The sequence below is a fragment of the Dinoponera quadriceps genome, unplaced genomic scaffold, assembly GCF_001313825.1.
Source record: "Dinoponera quadriceps isolate SergipeBrazil2010 unplaced genomic scaffold, ASM131382v1 scaffold163, whole genome shotgun sequence".
Lineage (NCBI taxonomy): Eukaryota > Metazoa > Arthropoda > Insecta > Hymenoptera > Formicidae > Dinoponera > Dinoponera quadriceps.
This window is the reverse complement of record NW_014554384.1, coordinates 1,545,582-1,570,662: the sequence shown is the minus strand read 5'-3', so window position 1 is coordinate 1,570,662 and position 25,081 is coordinate 1,545,582. Positions and strand designations below refer to the sequence as shown.

Genomic DNA, 25,081 nt, shown 5'->3' with positions numbered 1-25,081 from the left:
TCGAAGCGTCCCCGGCGGCGCGCGAGAGGGCGCGCTCGTAGCGGACAAAGCCAGCGGAGGGCTACTTCCTCCACCCATACCCTCGGTATATACACCTTCGGCCTAAGGGTGGGTCTGTCCTTCGTGCGGGAGGGGTCGCGTGAACGCGGCCGCGAGAACGTGTGTCCGAGTAAACGGCGTTCGCTCGCTTCGGATCGCGCGGCCGGCGTGAAGGAAGGGCGGTGCGCGAAGAAACGCCGTCGGCCGTCCGCTCGCTTGTTCGTTCGTTCGTTCGCCCGTTCGCTCTCGGCTACCGCTCGCGAGTTCACGGTGGCGTGCCGCCGACGACGAGGACGATCGGATCGAAAGCGGATGGTACGCGGCGCTCTCCGCGCGCTCCTTCCCTGATTCCTCGTTCCCGTCCGCCCCCCTTCCTGTAACAAAGCGAGGGAGAAAGAGAGAGAGAGAGGAGAAGGAGAAGAAGACACAGGGTGATAAACGGAGAGAAAGAGAGAGAGAGAGAGAGAGACAGAAGGAGAGGGAAAGAGAGAAAGAGACACGAGCCCCCGGTACGTAGGTACGCTCCAGTCGTTCATGGCTGCGGTGGGGCCACCAAGTGGGGGAAAACAAGCCGTGTAACGACGTAAGAGCTCCCGAAAGCTTTATGCAGGAATATGTCAAGTTTAAAAATCGGTAAGTCCGACGACCGACGCGTTTACGTCCGTCCGTCCGGCCGTTCGTTCGCTCGCTCGCTCGCTCGCCGTCGCTTACGCTCCACGCACGATGATTCGCAGCGCGTTTGTGTCATCACGTCGCCCGCCTATCCTCCTCTCCGCGTTGCGAGGGGGAGAGGGAGAGAGAGAGATAGCAGACGAGAGCCGCTTCGCAGCTAGTCGTGCCTCGGCTAATTCAGCTCGGTGATCGCCCCGTCTCTTTCTTTCAATCGCTCCTTAGATCGCCGCATTGCACGGACGGTAATCTTCGCAATAAGCGCGGCTTACGCATACCGACGCAACCGACGAGAGCCTTCCGGAGAAGGGCCCGCGCTGCTGTCTCTCTCGCTGCTTTCGCGAAAGCTCCGACTCGTCGGGAAGCGTAGCTTGCCTTCGAGAGCAGCGTGATGCATCGTGTCGATGCGGCGTTAAATTTATCACGCGGAACTGACATTTAATCGATCCGTGTATCCCTCGTAACCCTCCTCGAGGATGCGATAAGTGAATTCTCGTGACGCGGCTGAGAGGGAGGGCGGATTAATTGGGATATGTTAAAGCGTTATCGTGCACATTATCGTGCTTCATTTATCGGAATGCACTCCTTATGATTCTCGTTGGATATCGATTGCGTCGGAATTAACGTCTCCGGGGATTTTTATAAATACATCAATAACCTCGTAATAATTGGTACCTTGGATTTTTTTTTATCTCAGTAGCTGTCAATCATATTTATTAGTTGAGTAGCCTGTGTGAGTGTGTGTGTGTGCGTGTAAGAGTGTGTACGGCGTGTGACTGTGTGTGTGTGTATTAGTACTGTACATTTGTCTCTCTCTGTCGCATGTACGTATTTAGAGTACACATTAGGATATGATTATGTATTCAGTAGGTATGTTATTATTATGTTACACGCGCGCACATACCTCTTACTTCTGCCGTGTTGATTTATGTAACTTTGTATGAGTGCCTCCAATTAATTCGTAAAACTCATCAGGCCGACTTTTGTGTGAAAGTGTCACTGACTCTACGTGTAGACAGACTCTACGTTTGTTTTTTTTTTTACAGTGATGCGCCACATTACCGTTATTCTTAGTCACAGAATATAAATTGCATGTTTAGGAAGATTAAGCACCACAGTACTAGTGATAAAAATTTTACACGAGTAAGAGGGCACATACGTGTGCAGATGTGAGTCACTCAGCTTGACGATCCGCAATGAATTCTCATCATTTCTATCATAATTGGAGATTTTCAAGCATTTATTAAATGATGTTAGAGGAAACGTATGTTATTACAGTAACATGAGTGTATTATCAAGTCATGAAGTTGCCATTATTGGACTTTATTCATGATACAAATCAAGTATGATATCTCAGGACATAAAGCTGGATGACTCACCCTGTCTGTTACTTCTTTAAGGACTATGATAAAGTTTTAAACCTGTCTATTTCATGATCTCATGTTTAATGACCGTTATTTTATTTTCTTTCCCAAAGTGTTGGTAATGCACTTGCTTGCGCTACCCTTGAGAACGATGGATTCTGACCAAAGAAATCAGCAGGTGCATCAGCACTGAACAAAATACAAAAAAAAAAAGACAAAATAATGAATGCCTGCTGCACTCACGCCGCCGACTCTGTACAAGCAGACTTAAGATTTGTTGAAGTAGTACGTGAGTAGCAGCTACTCACGTCACACTCAGCTGTACATACCAACCTAAATACATATATATACATATATTGTCACGCATATATATGTATATATATTTATTTTATCGCACATGGCAGCCATGAAGCATGGTACGTTTTATTTTCGTATGCTTTGCTTTGTATGTAAATTCCTTTCGACTTGAATTATATATACAAAAGCTCATCAGGTCCATAGACACTTGGTTACTCTGATCGTACGTACATTTGAGCCCTGCCCACATCTCTTGCAAATTTGTGCCATGTACTTCTCTGAGAACATTCAAATCTCCTCCTTAATTCCGTGATCGCTTATACTTTCGCGTTTGGTCCGCGAAATTGGATGCTGCGTGGACCAAGTGTTGTACTGAGTAAGACGTTGCTCCGTAAATTTACAGTATATCATTGTGTATATATTAGAGAACGTGTGACAAATAATAAGCTTAATTTGATTTCCTATGCCTGAGATTGTGAAGAAACAGTACAAGTACCTGATGATCTTATTATACCGTAACTTCAGTAGACGGAAAGAAATAGTCTTAAATCGATGACAGATATTCTCATATATAAGCAAGAATGTTACAATCTTCTTTAGATTTTTAGTCTTGATTTGATTGGATTTGGTATTGATGCAAGTATTGCTTGCACTCAATTCAAGACTAAAGATCCAAGAATATTCTAATATTCTTGCTTATACATAGGAATATCTGTCGTTGATCTAAGACTATTTCTTTTCTGTGTAAAGTTACACAGTACATGTAAATTACTTACTTCCAATGTTCATAATCCGCAAAAACAGTTGGTTAAAAGCCGGTAATTCGTATTCTACGGTGAAATATCGGTGATAGATGCCTTATATATACATATATATATATATACGTATATGTACGTTAAAGTTTCGATAAATAGGAACGTTAACAAGACACCTAGTTTAGCGGTGTGTAATCACACGCGAGTACTCGAGTACTTCCGCATTGGTAAGGCGCGCAACGATGACTGACTGAGAAATGCATTTCAGGCAAGACGAGTCAAGACGACGTATGTTACGTTGTCGCCAAGTATGACTACGGGGCACAGGGTGCCCAAGAGTTAGATTTACGTAAGAATGACCGCTACCTGCTGCTGGATGACTCGAAGCACTGGTGGAGGGTGCAGAGCGCGAGGGGACAGGCGGGTTACGTGCCGAGCAACTATGTCAAGAAGGAGAAGCCCTCGCTGTTCGACAGTATTAAGAAGAAAGTCAAGAAGGGCTCCGGCTCCAAGACCCTGCCATCCAGTAACTCGCCGTCCCGCGCGGTCGAGTCACCCGTTATGGCGCGACGGCTGCCGGCCGACCCGAGCGAGGCGATCGGCACCGCGGTCGTCAAGTACAATTACCAGGCGCAGCAGGCGGACGAGCTGTCCCTCGTGAAGGGCACCAGGATCCTGATACTGGAGAAGAGCAACGATGGCTGGTGGAGAGGTCAGAGCGGCACTCAGGCCGGCTGGTTCCCGTCGAACTACACCCAAGAGGAGGGCGACGCCGACGACACGCTGCACACGTACGCGATGGCCGAGAACGTGCTCGACATCGTGGTGGCCCTTTATTCGTTCTCGTCCAACAATGACCAGGAGCTGTCGTTCGAGAAGGGCGACCGCCTCGAGATCCTCGACCGTCCACCGGCGGACCCGGAATGGTACAAGGCGAGAAACAGCCAGGGCCAGGTCGGCCTGGTGCCGCGCAATTATCTCCAGGAGCTCAGCGAGTACTTGACGCAGCCATACCGCGGTATGACGACTAGTGAAGTTAGCACAGGCGATTCCTTGGAACGGAGGCCAGACCCCGGCGATCGGCCGCATCTCGTCGGCAAACCTTGGTACTACGGTAGTATTACGCGCTCACAATGCGACACGCTGCTCAATCAACACGGCCACGATGGAGATTTCCTGATCAGGGATAGCGAGACGAATGTGAGTACGGCTGCTGTTGTCCCGGATTGGGAAGTCGCTTTTCGAGCTTATTCCAGCGGCCTACTGTTGTTGTTTCTCGGGCGAAGCTGCGCGTTTGATTCGATTTCTCTCCATTTCATCGTTTTCGTTCCTCCGTAAAGTATACGGACGATTAATTGACAGGGTTGCCGCGGATATTGAAATTCCCCGACTCTTCCATATTTTCCAGACGACAATGGAGAGTTTTTTCCATGAGCAATGTGTAATCTTAAACTGTAACGTTTAGATGCAGCAATTGCAGGAAAGGTAGCTTATATTATTAGAAGCGATGCAAAAAGAAATTTAGTAACATAATATAATCCTGAATGCAAATTCCAGGCCGACAAAAAATTAATGAGTTTGCAAAAAAGAATTCAGTTGCAAGCATTTAAGGGAATTGTGAGCAAAGTTTGAAGTTACAGATTTTCTTCTAGATTTTCCCGGACATTTTTAAATTTCCACGACTTCCCGGTTTTCTCAATTTTCCAGGTCTGCGGTAACCCTGATTGTAAGCATCGGAATTGCGAATTTGTTTAATTTCTCGCGTCGATGAGAGGGAGTATCAATGACGCCAGCCAGGCCAGCAACGTTGGCTCATCGCTCTAATTATTGTCAATTTGCAGATGGGCGACTATTCGGTATCCTTGAAAGCACCGGGACGCAACAAGCATTTTAGGGTACACGTGGAAGGAGCGCTCTATTGCATCGGCCAGAGGAAATTTCACACCTTAGATCAGCTTGTAGATCACTATCAGAGAGCCCCAATCTACACCAATAAGCAGGGCGAGAAGCTGTACTTGGTGCGCCCATTACCAAAAGGCAATTCTAGTAGCAACGGTTGCTAGGTGAATTCGTGCCATGATGAAGGAGACACAGTCCATGATGCGCTTTCAGATGTATCGCTAAGATACTCGACGCCTGCCTAGTAATATCAATATCACACATCTCTCGTACGTTTATACATAACAATTAATATAATTGGTCTACTCGTATATTAGTGTTTCTCAATTGTTTTTCCATTTACACAGCGACGTATAATTTATTACTCTAAGTGATCGGTAACTGTCAGACATACATAGATACACACCAGTACACACCACACCTCGGAGCTTCCAAACTACTATTACTCAGCAAACGAACAAAGAAACATTTTTAATACGGCAGCTACGTGACATTCGTACTAGTTGACAACACAAGGCTTATCTTTATATTCATATGTAATTGTAAAACGCGAAGACCGACCATGTTATTACGATTAATAATATATTACAACTACATATAATATAGACTGCAAGTGTAATGATCAAGTAATAATTAATTATTATGCAATTATGGAACGATTAAGTGGATCTCTACTCTGGAGCTATTGGTATTGAATTATAACAAAGACTAAGTGTTCATTTGTGATTTTGTATTTATTAGAAGTTTTTAAGTAAATAAACTGTATTTAAGTGTGCATAAGACAAATCTACCCTTTTTCAATCTCCTCCCGTCGTGCCTTACATCGATAATACCAATATGCACTTGTGTGATATATATATATATATATATATATATCATCATATTATTATCTTACATTTGGAACCATCTTTTCTAATTGTACATATACTTAGACCGTCAACAGCAGTAAAACGCACTAAAATTTCCAATTTATTTAAACATCTGTGTCATCGCGAGGTAAACAGGAACACCGTCGTAAGTAACACTCACGCGATTAGTAACAAATATTAATCTTTATTAACGTGTATATTATATATTCATAAATAAAAGTATTATTTTATTTATATAGATATGAGATTGGTGCGCTCCTGGGGATAAAAGTTAATGGCACTAATTGCCAGTAAGGTCACGTATATAACAATTCGCCTAGTCTAAATGTATTTTAGTTTCGCATTGTTTGTTCGTAACTCCGTTAAAAGCTTATGCGTACTTAATCATAAGAAAGGATTGTTCGAATTTCTTGTCATGCTGCTTACGCCCGTGCCCACCTAAAAAAGAGAGAGAGAAAAAAAAAAGGAAGAACGATGAAATCTCAGTGAACGAGAGCGCGTCGAGCGAGATTTCTCTCGCATAGATGTGCAAAGAGATCACACACGAAATTGCGGAATTTTACCATGAATGGATTCGCGTGATACGCCGGAACCGTCGGCTGCCACACTTTGTTCGCTAACGGCGTCATGAGTTGACTGAATTGGAGGACGTCTCCGTTACTGGCTGACCCGATGCCTAGCCACTGCGGGTCTGAAAATTTATCTCGACGTCAGACAACCCGGCGTCACTGCTATCGCATGCTGCACTCACTTTGTAACACGGCATTTCCCTTCCTTTTTTTAATCACCCCACCGACATGATGCGATCTACCGGCATCTTATCGATATTCGAAAGAATAACGAGAGAGTGTAGATATACAAAATCTATATATAAAACAAAGACTAAATGTTCATTTGGTATTCATTAGAAATGTTTAAGTGAATAAATTATATTTAAGTGTTGATTACATTTAAATGTGCACAAGACGAATCTCCACCATTTCGAGCTATTGAAAAAAAAAGGAATATCGTGTCACACAAGCCGGATCTCTAACAGGTGTGGTGAGTCTTTAGCCTGTTACTCCAAGCAATAAAATATAATTATGATTATATTGAAATGTAACTAAATATAACTATGATTATATTAAATATATTTTTTTGACAAAAGCCGTTTCCAGCGCTGCCAAAAGTTAGTAAGTAACAACGCTTAAGGCTATTTCTCGGCAGCTATATTGGTTTATGATTCCATAGGCGAGAAATGACATGCAGTAAATATGTTGCGATATACAACTTTATCTTTTAGTTTTCCCTGAAAAACATAGTAGTTTCGTAATCCTGAAACTTGTGAAATATGCGACAAACTGAGATGTTTGTTCGATTTGCAAAGCAGAATTGCAAAATAATTCCTGAAATAACGGCCATCTCAGTTGTCAGTTCGCTTCGCGCTGCAAAAATTTTTGAGCGCTTAAAGAAAGAATATGATTGGTCCATACGGCGTTTCGAAGTATTTGCAATGTGAAATGGACCCTGGCCCGAGTATGGTTGAAAAATGACTCGTTATTTCAGCAATTACTTTGCGATTCTACGATTTCACGTGACATATCGGACAGACAACTCAGTTTGCCGCGTATTTTACAGGTTTCAAGATCACAAAACTATTATTTTTCTCAGGGGAAACTAAAAGATAAAGCCACATGCCAGGAAAAACTTACTGCGTGTCATTTCTTACCTATGACGTCACAAAACCAGTCTGGCTGCTCGAGATAGCCGAGTCTTAAATCTCAGGAATTCCGATGTAGCGCGATAGTAGCGCTGGAAACGTCTTCTGTTAGAAATTACACTGCAATTTAATAGTATTTAGAGTAAAAAGCTAAAGACTTCTTCTACACTTATTGTAGATCCGGAACATATCTCTACTGTGCTACAGACTACTGCCGGCGGTACGACACAACATAAATTCTCACGAGAGAACCCCGCCACTGTGACTTACCGTTATTTACAGGAAATGTAGTCGGTTTGAACGGATTCGCAGGATTGCACAGAGAGCTATCGACGGATTGAGTATTATTGTTGACTACGTTCGCCGGCGGCCGCCATAAATCCCCACCCGTGAACGGATTCGAAATGACGTGCGGTTGGTTGCTCACGATGCTCCATGTGGCGTTTGGTGCTGCAAAGCGGAAATCTTCACATACTTCGCGCAGCGACGGACACACGAGACGTGTGACAATTGATCGGTGTTTGGATTCGAGACGGAGTCGGCGTATAATTCGCCGAATACGCACCATTCGAGTTGTTCGCGTTCCACGTGGACGCGGATAAGGTGCCCGTGGTCTCTTCTTTCAGTTGCGTCTGCTTCATCAGCGAATCTAAGTCTTTGAGTGCCGCGTAACGATCCTCCGAGGGTGGCGCGTGTGCCCCGTTCATGTTCATCGTGGGATTGCCACCGATCTGGTGAAACATCGTCGACGTTTCTGAACCTCGGAAATAACAAAACGATCTCGTTACAAACGTCGTCCCGATGATCACGATTGTTCTTTAGATTGCCCTTGAGGAGATAGTAAGGGGCCACTTATAATTTTGCATATAAAAAAGTATATTACTTTTTTATATGCAAAATTATGTTTTTACACGTTTATTTCATATTTAAATTATAAATGTTGATTTAAAACAAGATTAAGGTAAATATAGTTTAAAAACCGGTTCTTAAACATTTTTTTCGTAGATTTTTTCAAGTTTTTTTTCTCAAGAATAGAAAAGCCCGTTTAGAAAAATTCATGTGTGTTTGTTTAAAACCTGCCACATTTACTTCTTTCCGTAAAATAGATAATTGCACTTAACTGAAATTAAACGAAGATGATGTTATATGTTCAGCAATAACATATTACCTTCAAGGAATTACAACCGAATACATTGTGAACAAATATATAAGATATAATATTATATAATACAATATTAACTTTATTTAACTTTAGTTAAATACCTATATTAACTTTATTTAACTTTAGTTAAGTACTTTCTTTATGGAAAGAAATAAATATGGCAGAGATTTTAACCGAATACATGTGAATGTTTCTAAACGAATTTTTATACAAGTCTTTTAAAGAATATATATATACATGCACAATATTACAAATACGAAAATATTATTTGTTTTCTTATTAATGTTATATTTATATATCGGTTGTTCTAATAGAGATGGACAGATAATTGAAAAGGATATGTAAATGTTTAAATATATGCATATATACATACATATTTCAAATATTACTATTAAATTGTAAACTTTACACCGTTGTATTCTCAAAACAAAATAGTTAACCCGGGAACAGTTACCTTAATTCTTTTTCTATCACAAACACTTGATGTGCTTAATCTGTTTCTTAGATATTTTTTAGTTTCTCATTTTTTTTCAAAAAGTAGCAAGTAAGTCTATATTTATAATGATCCTAACTATTAATAATAGAACAATCATCATAGAACAATCGATATGCTATATTTTGTCAATAATAACAAAGTATATTACTAAAATTAGTATTATAACTTTTAATTGAAGTCTAAATGATTATTAATAATTCTGAAATTTGTATTTAATGATTATATATTAGTCTTTAATATCATAATAGTTCTCCATTAAAATGTTATTTTTAATTTAGAAAATACTAAAAGTAGCATGCCAATTTCAAGGAACTCGTATAAAACGTGTCATTTTTAGCTACAATATCTCACAGTTTTCGAATAGTCAACCTTTCTTTAATTGCACGAGAAGTTAGATAACATTTCAGTGTACATGTCGTGCAAATTTTATCGAATTCTCATCATATTCATTTCACCTTCTTAACACTCAAATAACAAGGTTCATGTGGGTCGAATCCGACCCATAGAAGCATTCTGTAGATTTTCAACTAATTTTTTCGACCAAATATTTTTTATTCTCACAATAAGTTAGAGAACATTTAAAAATAAATAAAATATATCGCAAAATATGTAAAATACCTAAATATAGCATTTTACAAGCGTGTTCGCGGAAACATTGGAAGAATATCCGGTCGAATCTGATCAATCTTATTATCTGAAAATTAGTTAGTCCGAAGAGTGTCGGATTGGCAATATTAAGAGATCCCTTCTGATAAGTTTATTATTTATGAGAAAAAACTCTTCTATAACTTGATCTAAACAATAAATATTATTTCTTTATATACATACAATATTACAAACACGAAAATATTCTTTATTTCTAATATTTTTTATTAATGCTTTATTTATAACCTCTCCATATAACCGAATGTTGAAGAGACATCCTAGAAACGTCCCAGAATGTTCGAATATCATTAGGACGTGCTGTAGGGATCAAGGAACGCGTATAAAAAATGTCATCTTCAGTTGCAAATATCTCAGCTTCCGAATGGTCAATTATTTCCTAACTTCGCGGACGCAATGATATTTCCATCAATAAGCAGCCAAAACTTAAAAGGATTTCTAGGGAAAATGGTTTGACGGACCAGCTACCTCGATCTTGACACGACGAGAGAAAAAGGAGGAAGATGTACATGCGACCCCTGGACTGCTACTCACTGTTTGAATTATTGAAGACTGGATTGTTGTCGAAGTTAGCGAAGAACGGTTGGGGCGCGATCGGCTGTCCGGGGAACTGGCTGGTCGCTGGCGTCGTCGAGCAGAAAGGGTCGGGAACTTTGCTGAAGTCGGCGACGAAGTCCGCGGAGAAATTATTCGCGCTGATCGGCGCCGTGTTGTTCGTCGCTGCTTTCTGGCCGACCGGTGCGGCCAGGGTCGTGGACGTACTCGAGCTCGGAACTCGCGGAATGTTGCTCGTGGATTGCGACTTAGGCTGTGTCACCACTACCGTGTTTTGATTAGCGATCGACGGGTCCAGGTAGTACCGTTTCAACTCGTACTTGGCGCTCATCAGGTCCTTCATCTTCTGCTCGTCCTTGGTGTCGAGGTTCTGGGGTGAGTTAGAGTTCATCAGGCCGAGCCATATTCGCCTGCAATGCTCGTTCCCGTGCTCCTTTATGAAGTCTATCTCCTCCTGACTGAATGTCGCCATGGAAATGGACTTTACTCGGTGCGGCGGAGTCAGCCCTCGCCTGCAAGCACGAACGAGGAAGTCTGCGGATGTGTGAAAGAAGTATCGCCACCACCACCGTGATATACTAACGGACGACGCAAAGTCACACAGATGGGTGCCTGTCAGTGTAACTTTGTCAATCGATAATTCGTGTGATGAAACATACGCGTGTGTGTGTGTGTATCTCGCGTTACACGTCTCGTTAGATTTCTCACTGCTCCCCATAAAGTTCGGAATTTCGACGGCGATCTAGACTCGATGAAAATTTCACTCACACTTGCTCGTAACGAGATTCGAACGTCTAATCTATAGATACAAATAATACCGGACGCAGAGCATGAGGCAAGATTTCTCTGATCTTTCGTGTTGATGGGTCTAGAAAGAGAGAAGCGAACGTTTGGGCACGGATCTCCCTCTTTCTACTATCGTTTTATTGGCTGAATTTTGTCCAACGAGAAAGGGGAACAGCACTGCCTGCGTTCTTAGAAGTTGGAAATATACTTTTAATGAGTTATAATTTCAAAGTGTGTAACGTTGTATATGCACGAAGAAAAAGATCCTTTCGGATTTTATCAAGTTTCTCCTAATTGAAACAAACTTGCCGTTTGAAATAGATCAAACAAACGTATATGTTTGATTCAACAAGCAGGATTGTGTGGTTTTATCAAACACTAAATATCTTTACATAAAATATTTCTTTTGTATTTTCATTCAAATATTGCAATGGTTGTAACAAGTAATAAATTATTTCAAAAAAAGTAACGCTATTTTAGGAAAATATGAAACAATTTCTTTGTTTCAGTGGAACAATATTTAATACATATTTGAAATAAATTCTTTTTTTATTGAAAACGAAATATTACTTCTTCTAAATAATACCGTTTTTTTTATCAAACAGTATGATTTATTTGAGTCAAAAACAATATTTCCATTCAAATAAAATAATATTTGATACTAAATTATGTTTATAGTTAAAAAATTCGTTTTTCGCATTTTCCGCAAAAATGGGGAAAAAAATGTTTTTCATATTTTCGTGGAAACAGAGAATTATGGAAAAGTAAAAAAAAAACAGATTTTTCCAAGCCTTTAGAACTATAATTATATTGTTTATATTAAACAAATACAAATCAAAAACACGTACACTAAATCCAAAGTATTGGAAGGCTTGGGAAAAACCGGTTTTTTCCCATTTTTCCTCGGATTTATTCGGTTTCTTATCTTCTTTATGGCAAAAGTAGATATGACAGGTTTTAATCGAACACGTGTAAAATTTTTCTAAGCGAATTTTTCTATCCTTGGCACAGAAACCAAGGAAATCGCGGAAAAATTCGTAAAAACCGGTTTCTTCCTGTTCAAATTATAATTCGAAGAAAACTTTTTCCTCTGTTTAAACGTTGCGTAAACTGAGATTATTATGTATGTAATAAATAATTGCAAAATTTAATTTTTCACTTGACCCATAAAATGTATATTATGCAAAAGAAGTGTATAAAATTAAATGCCTCATGGTCACCGGTCTATATTAGTCGCTACTACCTACACATCTTGTCTCTTTCCAGGTAGGGCGGAAAATAACAATGACGTCAAAATGACATCGAAATGACGCTAAGATGACGCGGAAGTGACTATAAAATTCATTTATCAATCTCTTCATCATCTTAACGTTACTTTCGCGTCATCTTCTACGTTATCTTCGTCATTTTCTGTTCTACCTAAGTTTTTACGTCCGTCAACACGCTTTCGATTCCATGCTCCCTCCAGTACTATATCTCGATGGTCTAACCTGAAGTGTCTTCGCAAAGCAGCGTGGAAGTTGCAAAGTGGGCCACTCCATACGCGACAATAATCGGGAAATTGCTTTAAATTTCGAGCCTCTCGAACACCTCTCTCTCTTTCTCTCTCTCGGAAAATGTGGAATAGGAACAATGGAAATCGATGGGGGGACACGCTCGCGCATGATGTGATTATAATTGCATCATCGTGCGCCTCGTGTAATTAAACTCGAACACGCCGGTCCACCCCGGAATTCCACCTTTCACCCTACGACTTCCTCGACTTTTCGACGTTAATCGGCTGAAGTGCGCGCGACGCGAATGACGCTCGCGTGCATCTAATACGACGTAAGACACGTACACATACACACACACACATATATATATATATGTATGTATGTATATATATATATATATATATATATGCTGTTAATGCGGAAACGAGATTTAAAAATCGGCACGTGTGTGCGCGCGCGAGCGAGAGAGAGAGCGTGCGTGCGACCACCTCGCGCGATGAGGCCCGCGATTAAAGAAACGAGTCGATAGTCGTCGTTCGTCGTATCGCGCGTGAGCGATTGCAATTTGAATAAGCGAGAAGAAAGAAAAAGAGGTGACGATGAGCAAAGAAAGAAAAGAAAGAAAAGGAAACGCGGAGGAAGAGAGAAAGAGAAAACGACGGAAAATGCGAATGAAATCCGTCATATATATATATATATATATCTCTCTCAATCGCTCGTTCTCTTGACTCTCGCGCGACCCACGACGGCGTGTTACATTTTGACCACCACTGATAACGCAGAACTGCGCACAAAGAAAACGTCGACGACGGCTGATAGCGCTAACTTCCTGACTGTTGGACGCGCGGACGTTTAGCCCGATGACTCACTAGAGTCGCGTTACCTTCTCTCTCTCTCTCCTTCTCCCCCTTTCCCTATCTCTCTCTTTCTTTTTCTCTTTCTCCCGCTCCCTCTCTCCGCGCGCGTCGCGATATGACGCTGCGAAGAGCCTGCACACGTGTATGCTTCCACGAAGCGCTCTCTCTCTCTTTCTCGCTCGCATTGTAGAGCCCGCGTGTCCTATATAGAAGCCCTTTAAGGATCGACACGGAGGCGAACAAGCGCCGCCGCTCGTCGTCGAGATTTTGTCGCACTTGGCGGTCGGCGAATTTCCTCCCTCTATTAATAGCAAGAGTCTATATCGCGGCCAGGACTACGATTTGGAACGCGGCATGAGCGACGACGACGACGTACAGAGTGACTCGGCGAAGCTCTCTCTGGCCCTCTCGATATAACCCCCCCAATCAACCGAGCTGCGACTTGGACGATATTCGCGACCGTCCATCTCCTCCCCGTTGCCCTGGCCCATTGTGACGATCTCTGTCCGAGTTATTCGACCGAGCGCGCGCGTCCTGCCGAGAGTCCCGGTGTCCTGGTGCAACGGTCCCGCCTCCTGTCCCCCTCGCCTCCCCGGCCGAGACGTTGACATTTGCTCAATGTCACGCTCGTAGCCGCGGGGCGAACGGTACGCGCATTTTTACGCTCGGACAGGATCGGCCGTGCGAGGAGTCTCGGAGAGACCGCGAGGACCCCGTCGAGAGAGGGCCGAGGCGCGCAGCGTCGGCGAGACCCGGGACGTCCTCGATAATGGCCTCGGTTGAAATCTGACGGAGAACAGGTACTTACAGCATACCAGAACAAGAGGTACAGACGAACGAGCCGATTGTCATGTTGACGTAAGTCGGCCCGCGCTGGTTGCAGTCGAAGCACTCCTTGTTACCGGGTTGCGACACCAGCTCACGGAGCGTCTTCAAGTTCCTCTCGTCCTGCTTTCTCTTGGCGGACGCCATCGCGGACGCGCGAGCGTCTCGGGACGACGGCGACGGACGGACGGGGAGCTCTCTTCGTGCAGAGCTGCTGGGCTCGGACGTAGGGCGCCGAGCGGAGAACGCGCGAGTCACCTCTCGCGCCGCACCTACAGAACCGACTGCGATGCGCCGTTCGGTCCGCGCTCCTCTCGCTCGCTCTCTTCCGTCAGCGATCAGATCCTACCCAGACCCGCGGTCGGCCCCCCGCGGGGTTCTCGGGGCTGTGAACGACGCTCCGATGACCAATAGAACTCGTCTTCCGGAAACGCCGGTTGGCGACGGGCGTTTTGCACTTAGGTCCTCGGTCTAAGCTCACTTCTAGCGATGAAAGTGCCTTAAACGTGGCTTCTCAGCCAATCAGGTGGTTCCTAAGGCCCTGCGCACAATATCAGAAATAAGAATAAATGTTAAATGTTTGAAGTAAGAATTAGGAATTATTTTCACACGACGGAATGAAATGAACGGCTGTGCGACACAATTTCTATATTTATATTTTATATTTCATTCTTTCCATTGTGCATTATGTTTAATTGTACTATTCCTAATTTTTATTCTTAATATTTAATATTTACTCCTAATATATTTCCATTACGCGCGGCGCCTAAACTACTTTTAGGCCGGTCATTCATAGTCAGATCTTATATTTAAAACCATTCTTAAGTTTATCTTCAGATGCTTCGTAGCCAATGAAATAAGCCATGCAGCATCGAAGATAAATTTAAAACGGACTTATATAAGATCCGAGTTGACGTTCACGAAAAGAAAGGAAAACAACTTTTATCGATAAAAGAGAGTTCTGAATACGAATCTTTGTTTTGTTCTATATTTAATGAATAACAAAGATAGGATAATGCTTGTGTCAGCTTGTATTAAATGTACTAAATGTAAACCCATCTTCGATTGTGTTCGCGAAACGTACTATTAGCACTATTGCATCATTCTATTTTTATCGCTCATTACACATAAAACAAAGATAAAATAGTTCAGTAGAACATATAGTTTACACTGTTGGAAATTTTTCTGAGCAAAGATTATTATTTTAGATCGAGAAGAATAATCCAATCTCAGCATCGGAACTCCCAAGCAGAACAAAGTCTAAACGATGTCTTAAAGATATCTAAAAGACATTTTATTTTTTTTTAGATATCTTTCAGACGTCTTAAGAGGTATTTTAGGAACTTGTCCTATCTGAGTTTCCAACACTTGTAAGATAAACGTTCTGCAGAACGCGGCCAATGACGCAATAGCACTGATAACGTGCTCCCCGACTTCATGCACCTGTTCTTTCCAACTGCACTGTTTATAGTCTCTTGTAAATTCGTATTATTATCGTTTCGCGTCTGTTAATCTTAATATGGAAATTGTAATTAGTTGAGGAACTGTAAAAAGATCAGATCTACGATAAAATAAAAACGGAGTCAAAAGATTCAGCGGAGAGAACTTCCCAGTGAAACACGCAGCGTCCCCTGAAGGCGCGAAACCAAACCTCGTGTATTTTTTTTCCGGTTCAAATGGTGTCTCTATGAATTCCCTCGTCACAGGATGTTTACACCTGGAAACGCTCGCAAACGCGAAACGCGTACGACATATGCGTGACGGCGCGCCGATGATTGTCGCGAGGACATTCTAAAATGACAAATTACATGGTGACCGCGACGACGTGTGAACGACTCTGACGACTCGGTGAACGTGGAAACGAGGTTTCGGACGGCGCGACAACACCGATCGTCACCGCTATCGTCGTCATGCACGTCGACCTCGTTACGCCTGCCGTTTAACCGAACAACAACGCAATTGTCTCCGCGTTTTCTATGTCACCTCGGCAAACGTCTGAATAAATTATGAGCGTGGACAGCGAAAACAAGTCGAACGAGGCGGCGATGGCGCCGTACGCCTCGTCGACGGAGCCGGAAAACGGCGCCGATGGATGTGTCGAGGGTGCCCCCGTGACTCCAGAAATGGTGCTCCGATTACCTACTATTACAGATAGTATGACAGACTTGTTTCCGTCTTCCCGATTAAGTATCGTTGTATCACGCATCCCCTCAGCTTCTTGAGATATATAGCTTTCCTTCTCCCCCACCCCTTACATGATGAATTACATTCCAGATATGATCAAGTGGTAAATAATGCTTGTTTTCCAGAGTATCTCTGCTCACCGGAAGCCAATGTCTATGATATAGACTTTACCAGATTCCAGATTAGAGATCTCGAGACTGGTGCTGTGTTGTTTGAGATTACAAAGCCTCCTGCTAGTGGTATGTAACAGTATGGATACTGTTTTTGTATTTTGATAGCTTATTTTTGACAACTGTCAAGTCGCAAAGCTGTACCAGAAAGCTTAGTCAATGCTTCAGATCCAATTATGATAAAAACGTAATTTTCTTCAATTTGATATCAGATGATGTCTTATCTTCTCAAATAAATTTTAAGAAAATAATACTAGTTTGTAACCAAAAAGTGTTTCTTATAGATTTTTGGATGCTGAAAACAGTACCGCAAACCAAATTCCAGCATGTCAGATTTCCAAAATAATTTAAGTTCTATGTGCGAGAAATGACTTTGTGATATGTGAAATTTTTTTGTAAGAATATTGCAAAAAAGCCAGTTTTGCACATAAAACCTCAATTACTTAAAAAACCTGATAGTAAATTTGACTTGCGGCATCGTTTTCAGCATTCAAAAATCTCTAAAAAAAATATCTTGTTCAAAGTAATTAAAAAAAAAAATTTTTTGTGAATTACTATAATCGACATAGTAAATACATTCAACGTACCACATTCACAGAAATGTAAACATTAGAATTCTTACTCATAAGCCGAAATTTTGAGTATAAAATAAGCTTTCGATCACATAAAATAATCTTATAATTATTATGACAATTGTCACATAAAAATAAATTAAATACCTCAACTGTGTCTGTGTTACATTTGCTAGAGTGTGACGCCCATCAAGACCCAGAGCCAGAATGCGAAGAGCTTGGATCGGAGGACGCAAACACAGGACGCTTTGTGCGTTATCAGTTCACGCCGCAGTTTCTCAAACTGAAAACTGTCGGGGCAACGGTCGAGTTTCTCGTAGGGCCTAAGCCGGTCAATAACTTCCGGATGATAGAGCGGCACTTTTTCCGAGACAGGCTGCTGAAGACCTTCGACTTTCAATTTGGATTTTGTATACCGAACAGCAAGAATACATGCGAGCACATCTACGAGTTCCCGACATTGCCTGCGGATCTGGGTGAGTCGCTTGAGAGTCTCTCGGGACGAGTGGGCGAGCGTACACTTAGGAGAACGCATAGAAATAATCCAAGAGATGCTAAACGACATCTGTATCTGTACCTTTGCAGTTTCCGAAATGATCGCGAATCCGTTCGAAACACGATCCGACTCGTTTTATTTCGTCGACAATCAGCTTGTGATGCACAATAAGGCCGACTACGCATACAACGGTGGACACACGCACGATGTATTGTAGTGTGCGGTTTGTTGATTAGTACTATTGCAAATTATATATATATATATACTGGATTATAGTATCGCAGTTACACATGTTACAGCGTTACGACGACGACGTACGAGCTGCACGCGTTTGCCTGGCGTTTGATATTTCGTCTTTCGGCACGAGAACGAGCTTAAAAATTTTCGAATCTGTCACCGAACACGCGAACATATTGTTGCTACGGGAACGCTTTCTATACAAGCTTTTCGTTTGATTCGTCGACAGGGGAGATTGATCGTTGAATAGTTCCTATTTTTTTTTGTTTTCTTTAACGACGCACTATTTATTTGTAAGTTGTTACTAAGACACAATAATCGTTGTACTTAACTTTAGATGACACTTTATTAGCGTTCACTCTTGTGTGATACGTTCATCCGCGGACGAGCATTGCCGTTCGAGTACGCGCAGCGCACCCGACACATGGCCTTTAAGTGGAACTACATTGGTGGTTCTGTAAACTCTGTTCTTTCTCTCTCTCTCTCTCTCTCTCTCTAATCTTTAAAGTACAGCCTACACCGAGTTTCCACGGCGATACACGGAGAACGAAAACTGCTGAGAGAGAACGAGCGACAGATGAGACCTGTGTTCTTCGAGACTCGCAGTGGTGCTTTTCGCACCGCGACAAGTCGCGATTTCTTTCTACCGGAGATACACGACTACGAGGACGTGGTTGTTTCGATACTTTTCACACCTTGTTCTTGTAATTATTGTGAAGTTCTCACCCGAAATACATGTATATATATATATATTTACAAAGAACGCTTCACGATTGTGTTCCTCACGAGTGCATATTATCACACGAGCATCACGAGGGCAGAGGACGGTTTACAAAATTTGTCAGAACGTCGACAAACTCGTCGGGATTGTCCGCGTGAACCCAATGGTTCGCCCCGTTTACGTAATGGAACTCCGCCCGATGGAACAGCGTTCTGATCGCGTCGTGATCCTTCAGTCGGATGTAGTCGCTGTTGCCGCCGCCTATGAACAACGTGGGGTTCAGGTAGACCTTCCTACCGACGTTGGGGAACACGGCTATCTGCGTCGAGAACGCTTGCTCCAGCACCGGCAGATTGACCCGCCACCTGTACTTACCCGAGTCCACCTCCACCAGGTTCGCCGCTAAGAACTGCAACAGACGCGGATATAATGAGCACGTGGTTCCTCTGAGCCTGAAGAAGAGCGTAGGAACGTTACCTGGCGCAACGCAAGAGATTTGATGTATTTGGCGAACTGCTTGTTCGCCACCTGGCGTGCCTTGGATAGATTAGGACTTCCGTCCACGTTCATGGATCGCATTGCTTCGAAGATCGTCGCCATCTGCGCAAGATTGGGGCTTGTGCGTACGGGAGACATGTCGACGACCACCAGCTTCTCAATGTTACGCGGATAATTCAATGCGGTGTACATCATGGCGGAGCCACCCATACTGTGGCCAACCAGAAGAGCCTTATCCAAGCCTAGATCCTGCATAAGTTGGATAACGTCCTCCGCCATGTCCTTGTAAGACATATCCGACGTATGCGGAGAATCACCGTGATTCCTGGCATCCACCGCTATGACCTGCAGATTGATTTTCCTCTTAAGCACCGGGGATTATTTCAAGTAATATCGACAATGGCCTAGAAATAAAAACTTCTTCTCTCAAAGAAAAATAATAGCGATTGATCTCTCTCTCTCTCTCTCTCTCTTTCTCTTTTTATTCTAGTGTGAACTCAATCACTTTGTAAGTTACTGAGAAACTACCTTACGCTTGGTTTTTTCGTGAATCGTCTTCGACAACGAATTCCAGTTGTTTTTCGAGCCAAACAGGCCGTGCATTATTATAATGGGCGGCAAATTCTGTTCATTTTTCTTCAGCGACTCGTACGATGCATAGGCAAGTTTTACTGGCACTCTTGGAGAGAAGAGAGGAAGATAGGTTAAGAACAGAAGAAAAGCATGAGTTAATTCGGTTATAATTGAATGAACGCGTACCGTAGCGGGTTAGAGTGTAAACATTGGCGGTAAGAAGAATGCAACTTGTTGACTGAAAAAGACAAGCCGACGAGATTTCTCGTCCGAAGGAGCACCGACACATTCTGACCTATCATCATTAACCCAATTCTAATTCACTTGTATAACTGACGGGTTTTTATCTACCGGTCGCAGTGACCTCTAACGTGCACATGATCGCAATTTGAAAATTAAGCTCTGTCGGCTAAAATAAACTCCGTTTCGCTCTCTCTTTCTCTCTCTTCGTTCACGCCTCTCGAATACAATTTAAAATACACTCTCCCCTCGTGTCTCCTCGTGTCCTGCCACCTTTATCAACGTCAGATAAGGTGCTAGCCTCAATCCGACAATCGCAGTTTGTGCAATCGACAATCACGAAATTCTCTAGCGTGTGAGACAATTTTTTCTATATTCGTTTCTGTTATGGAAAAAAATGTTATATTTTCAATTTCATCAATTTCACGGTCGGTCTGGATGGACATGGTAATTGACAGATGGGTAACAGTTTCTTCGATGAAGTTGAAGCAGATTTTTCTGAAGCAATAACAATTAAATGGTCATTATGGCAGATTTCCAATTGAATTTCTGTAGCCAGCTTATTCAATGAAAATAATTGCCGTGGTTCCTGTAAGAATATCACAGGATGCAGCAGCGATAAATGAACGGATTTTGGAAACAAGTAATTCGACGGGATTCACACATCAAAGTTTATTTTTGACAGCGTCACCACGTCGATTGCATACGTGGCGCTGTAGTAGCAATATGCCGCTGTGAAGTGGCAAGTGGTCGAAGACGGTATAAGCATATGCCATTTTTATGATTGTACAGTGAATTTGGTCATAAACATGAGGTGGCTCGTGCCGTGCATATTATTTATCACTTCCATTGTCGCGACCCATTGTTACTTCATCACCGTGGACGCGCATGCCGAGGAATGTTTCTTCGACAAGGTCGAATTCGGCACCAAGATGGGTTAGTTTGTACCACGTCTGAATTCCGTCTCTTCCCTTTTTCCTCGTAACGATACAAAAGTGAACATTTCTCGACGATAACGGGAACGTAAATTGTGTGTGATCATATGAATTTTTCACATCGTCCGCATTGTCGACAATTGATAATCATCACGCTCATATTTATTTGTTTTATTTCACAATGCAACTATTAAAATTGGTTTACATTTGTACACAATATCCACCATGTATCCCCCTCTTTTTATTATTCATATATATTTTCTACATTTATTGTAATTTTGTGTATAATATTTGCAGGCCTCACATTCGAAATAGCAGAGGGTGGATTCCTAGATATAGATGTAAAGATAGTTGGTCCAGATGGAAAGAAGATTTACGAAGGTGAACAAGAGAGCAGCGGGAAGTATACATTCGCTGCGCACACACCTGGTGTTTACACCTACTGCTTCAGCAATCAGAAAAGTTCAATGACGCCAAAGGTGGTGATGTTCAATATGGACATAGGTGAGAATCGAAAACCTAATGAGGAAGCTGCTGGTGCGGATGGCCAGGATGCTGATGGCAATCATGGAAAGTTAGACGACATGATCAAAGACTTGAGCACCAGTTTATGGGGTGTAAAGAATGAACAAGAATACATGCAGGTATTTTATTTCAGCTCAGATTAATAGACCATTTTTGGCCTTCGAACTTTTTTATTAATTAATCGAACTACGACACTGCGACAGGAGCAGTAAGAATTCACGGTTTCTCACAATTTCAGGTGCGCGACCGAAATCACAGAGCGATTAATGAGAGTACAAATTTCCGGGTTGTGGTATGGGCGTTTTTCGAAGCCATGGTACTGGTATTGGTGACAATAGGACAGATCTACTACTTGAAGCGATTCTTCGAGGTGCGAAGAATCGTGTAGTCTAGGTATCTAATGACACTCAACTGAATCAATTTTTTATGTAATTAAATTATGTCTAATTACACATTACATCATCTCTGCGGTAAATACATTCTCCACATTTTCCAAGGTGAATCTAAATTTTACGGCGTTAGTATTTAAGCGAAAGGAGTATTTCCTACAGATCCGTAAGATTTCTAATAAATGAAGAATTTGTAACAGTACAAGATATTTAATTGAAAATATCCGTTCGATTGTAAATGTTTACCTCTTAATGTATATTAATGGTAAATATCGAAGAGAAACGTATATCTGTAATAAAAAAGAAATGTACATACCATTTTTCTCTGTATTCGTTGCGACTTAGATCCGATTGCACCAAACTCCGATTAAATCGTGCGACGATTAACCTTACAGGGTCGCAACTGAAATTCCCAATTTCTCTCTCTCGGTTTTTCTTGCAACCGGAATTTCACTTGATGACACTGTAAGTTAATTGTTGCCTAGCTTAATCGAAGTTTGGTGCAACCGGGCCTTAGACGCTGATCGAGTCTCACTTTGTATTTATTTACACGCTGCGGAACGCAGTGATGCGGTAACAGCGCTATTAAAAATTGATCTTCCTATTTAGAACGGGGATTCTTCGTTATGTGTGTCTCCGTTTTGGATTAAGGTAGATTGAGAAAATTATTATTACGCGCCTCCCTATTCTTAATTGATGATTCTTGATAAAGAATATAACGTACGCGCGATAAAAGGGAAAAAAAGAAGTCGGAAATTGAGAAAGGGACTTTCTCGCGGCGAGAATAATGCACAAGAAATACGATAATGATCGGACTGTGCCTGGCATTTTTTTTAGAGACGACGTATCGAGACATGATAAAAGCCTTCGATTAATGTTACCCCGTTAAGCGCTGGTCGAGAAAAGGGAACAGAATCTACTGCAATTAAGGTGATCGATCGCGCGTGTCGCTTTGATTGGGGGACGGTAAAAGGGACAGACTAATCGACGGCGATTACCGTATCACTGCGCGCGGATAAACGTACTTAATGAGTATCTCGACAAATTTATATCGCGACTGCGACCTAAGGCGGCTTTCCGTAAAAAGTAGACAACTCGGCGGAGTAACGCTAGGAGTATCGACAAGTAAGGATATTGTGATACCATGAAGATGTTGCTACTAATATTGAAACAGATAATCTAACCAAAAGTATCGATATCATGTCAATATCGGAACAAAAATATTGATATTGGTATTGGAAATGTAAAAAACCTTAAAATTAGAAGAAATATAAAAATCAGGGGAGTATTTGCCGGCAAGCTACTTTTATAAAGGAGTTTCGTACATATATGCATAATAATCTTACTATAGTATAAAGATACTTCTATCTTCTGCACTAAACTTTCTACGGTTTGGGAACTAAAAACCTGAAAAAGGATGTGTTAAAGCTTCTGTGTCTTCGCCACGACTGTTTTCGTTTGACGACGTCAAAAGCGAGAAATCGCATGCCACAAATGATTGCGGTACGCCTTGCCAGCTGAATATATATATAGTTTAGAAGAAAAATAGTTAAAAATAGTTAGAAGAGGTTTATGTATGTAATCTTGCATAACTAACTTCTAATTTCTAACTTAAGTTACTTTATCTAACCCGTGGTAGTATCACACATCCCTATCGATAAATATACGTCGCGCGCCAGCGATCGACGTTCGCCAAGAGCGGCGGACGCCGCTAACAGTTTAATGAATTCCCGATCACATTGTGACCGTGCGGAATAGTGCGGATTCGCGGCGGTTAGCGGGAGAAAATCGCGAGATTCGCGGCGGATAGCGACGTGCGGGCCGCAAAAAGGGATCGGCGCGGCTCTCGGAGGAGCCGCCGCTAATTAAGGAGAACGATTGCGCGTAACGGTATAATTAGAGGGAAGAGAAATCAAAGCGCCGGGGTGTACCGGCGGGATAAACCGTATCTCTTCATCGCGAGCCGGCTCTAACGAGCGGGGGATTATAAATGGAGGATGTTTATCGCGTCGCGCGCGCGCGTAAAACGCCGATTACGGACAAAGGCTCCGTGCTCACGGCGCGCATTTAGCGCTAAACGCGATCCCTCCCCGCGTCCAGCGGCTCCTTATCGCACATTAACATCGAACGGGCGCAATCCTCGCGCTGGATGACAGCAAACGAGGCAGCTGCATTCGGCGCTAAACGGTTCCGCGGGCGCAACGGGGGAGACGAAGACCAGCTCCGGCATTGTTTCCCCGCCGCGTCCTCCAGCGTTGAACACGTCCTCCGGCTTTCTACAAATTAACCCTCGCCACCCACCTGCTCGAGAATTTCATATAATTCACCTGGATCGTTTCTGACTCCATCTTACAATTATTCGTTTTATATTGGAGAAAAGAGTTTTCGGCATATAAATAAAAGGTTTTGAATATATAAACATTTTTCAAAAACGAAAGTAAGAAAAAAGTATAAATATTACTATGAAAATAAGTATAAGTAATATTACTATGAAAATAAGTACTCTGGGAATCATTATCTTCGGATGTTAAGTTGAAACACGTGAAACGCAAATCACGTATTTCGATATGTTCTTTACACACAAAATGCAAGCTCCCTTACATCATACATGATTTTGTATCTAAATGATGAGTTAATGCCTGTAAAACTGCACGAAAACTTTAGAAACATACTATTGCATACAACCCAGGATCAAAATTGACCCCAGTCTCATATTTTTCACAATAAAAAAATACTTGTAACGGTTGAAGAAGAAAAATTGCCGAAAACCAATAATACGAAAAAAGCATCTCCACAAGTTGAGAACTAAAAGGAAATAAAAACAGAAAATACCACCATCTTCAGATAGGGGATCAAGAAAAAGGTGAATGGCGAGGGGTTAACAGATGATTTATACCCGGTTCCACTATCATGATTTAAATCTGATCGACGGTTAACTCAACGGAATGGAAATCGCATGATCAATTCAGCTAATTGGCTAATTCGATTGATCGATTAGATTTAAACCATGCTGGTGGAACCGGGCATTAGAAATGATATTATAGGCTTTGCTTACACCGATCGTTTAATATACGTACCAACTAGCAATTTCAATCCGAATTATTTTTATT

The 25,081-nt window shown here is 42.1% G+C and overlaps 5 protein-coding genes across 15 annotated transcripts; 3 read left to right on the top strand and 2 right to left on the bottom strand.

The window, feature by feature from the left end:
• Positions 1 to 40: 40 nt before the first annotated feature.
• LOC106747767 (cytoplasmic protein NCK1) lies at positions 41 to 5,809 on the top strand. Of its 6 annotated transcripts, XR_001374684.1 has the most exons (5): positions 42 to 672; positions 2,186 to 2,488; positions 3,393 to 4,324; positions 4,966 to 5,292; positions 5,371 to 5,809. XR_001374684.1 is itself a non-coding variant. In XM_014625654.1 (4 exons), exons 2-4 carry the CDS (start codon positions 2,470 to 2,472, stop codon positions 5,185 to 5,187), a joined length of 1,173 nt encoding a protein of 390 aa, XP_014481140.1. In that variant the 5' UTR covers positions 42 to 672; positions 2,186 to 2,469; the 3' UTR covers positions 5,188 to 5,809. The 6 variants fall into 6 exon arrangements, 5 of the variants coding, with proteins under 5 accessions (XP_014481175.1, XP_014481140.1, XP_014481148.1 ...); XM_014625654.1 differs by having other exon boundaries at positions 4,966 to 5,809; XM_014625662.1 differs by lacking the exon at positions 42 to 672 and adding an exon at positions 691 to 953 and having other exon boundaries at positions 4,966 to 5,809.
• Positions 5,810 to 5,893: 84 nt separating this feature from the next.
• LOC106747746 (arf-GAP domain and FG repeat-containing protein 1) lies at positions 5,894 to 14,750 on the bottom strand. Of its 4 annotated transcripts, none has more exons than XM_014625625.1 (6): positions 14,415 to 14,747; positions 10,447 to 10,979; positions 8,157 to 8,345; positions 7,862 to 8,041; positions 6,456 to 6,583; positions 5,894 to 6,330 (listed from the first exon to the last, which is right to left on the bottom strand). In XM_014625625.1, the coding sequence occupies exons 1-6, from the start codon at positions 14,576 to 14,578 to the stop codon at positions 6,277 to 6,279; spliced, it is 1,248 nt and encodes a 415-aa protein (XP_014481111.1). In that variant the 5' UTR covers positions 14,579 to 14,747; the 3' UTR covers positions 5,894 to 6,276. The 4 variants fall into 4 exon arrangements, with proteins under 4 accessions (XP_014481111.1, XP_014481103.1, XP_014481128.1 ...); XM_014625617.1 differs by having other exon boundaries at positions 5,904 to 6,330; positions 8,157 to 8,351; positions 14,415 to 14,746; XM_014625642.1 differs by lacking the exon at positions 14,415 to 14,747 and adding an exon at positions 12,744 to 13,064 and having other exon boundaries at positions 5,904 to 6,330; positions 8,157 to 8,351.
• A 1,374-nt stretch (positions 14,751 to 16,124) lies between these two features.
• On the top strand, positions 16,125 to 18,842 carry LOC106747807 (protein unc-119 homolog B). 2 transcript variants are annotated; one of them, XM_014625732.1, is made up of 4 exons: positions 16,125 to 16,557; positions 16,741 to 16,854; positions 17,534 to 17,833; positions 17,943 to 18,842. In XM_014625732.1, the coding sequence occupies exons 1-4, from the start codon at positions 16,524 to 16,526 to the stop codon at positions 18,068 to 18,070; spliced, it is 576 nt and encodes a 191-aa protein (XP_014481218.1). In that variant the 5' UTR covers positions 16,125 to 16,523; the 3' UTR covers positions 18,071 to 18,842. The 2 variants fall into 2 exon arrangements, with proteins under 2 accessions (XP_014481218.1, XP_014481212.1); XM_014625726.1 differs by having other exon boundaries at positions 16,125 to 16,585.
• LOC106747796 (alpha/beta hydrolase domain-containing protein 11-like) lies at positions 18,418 to 20,597 on the bottom strand. Of its 2 annotated transcripts, XM_014625715.1 has the most exons (5): positions 20,069 to 20,597; positions 19,838 to 19,988; positions 19,289 to 19,654; positions 19,187 to 19,220; positions 18,418 to 19,072 (listed from the first exon to the last, which is right to left on the bottom strand). In XM_014625715.1, the coding sequence occupies exons 1-5, from the start codon at positions 20,185 to 20,187 to the stop codon at positions 18,900 to 18,902; spliced, it is 843 nt and encodes a 280-aa protein (XP_014481201.1). In that variant the 5' UTR covers positions 20,188 to 20,597; the 3' UTR covers positions 18,418 to 18,899. The 2 variants fall into 2 exon arrangements, with proteins under 2 accessions (XP_014481201.1, XP_014481191.1); XM_014625705.1 differs by having other exon boundaries at positions 18,418 to 19,220.
• A 232-nt stretch (positions 20,598 to 20,829) lies between these two features.
• LOC106747818 (transmembrane emp24 domain-containing protein 2) lies at positions 20,830 to 22,284 on the top strand. The gene is made up of 3 exons (XM_014625744.1): positions 20,830 to 21,058; positions 21,355 to 21,701; positions 21,821 to 22,284. The coding sequence occupies exons 1-3, from the start codon at positions 20,932 to 20,934 to the stop codon at positions 21,968 to 21,970; spliced, it is 624 nt and encodes a 207-aa protein (XP_014481230.1). The 5' UTR covers positions 20,830 to 20,931; the 3' UTR covers positions 21,971 to 22,284.
• Positions 22,285 to 25,081: the final 2,797 nt, after the last annotated feature.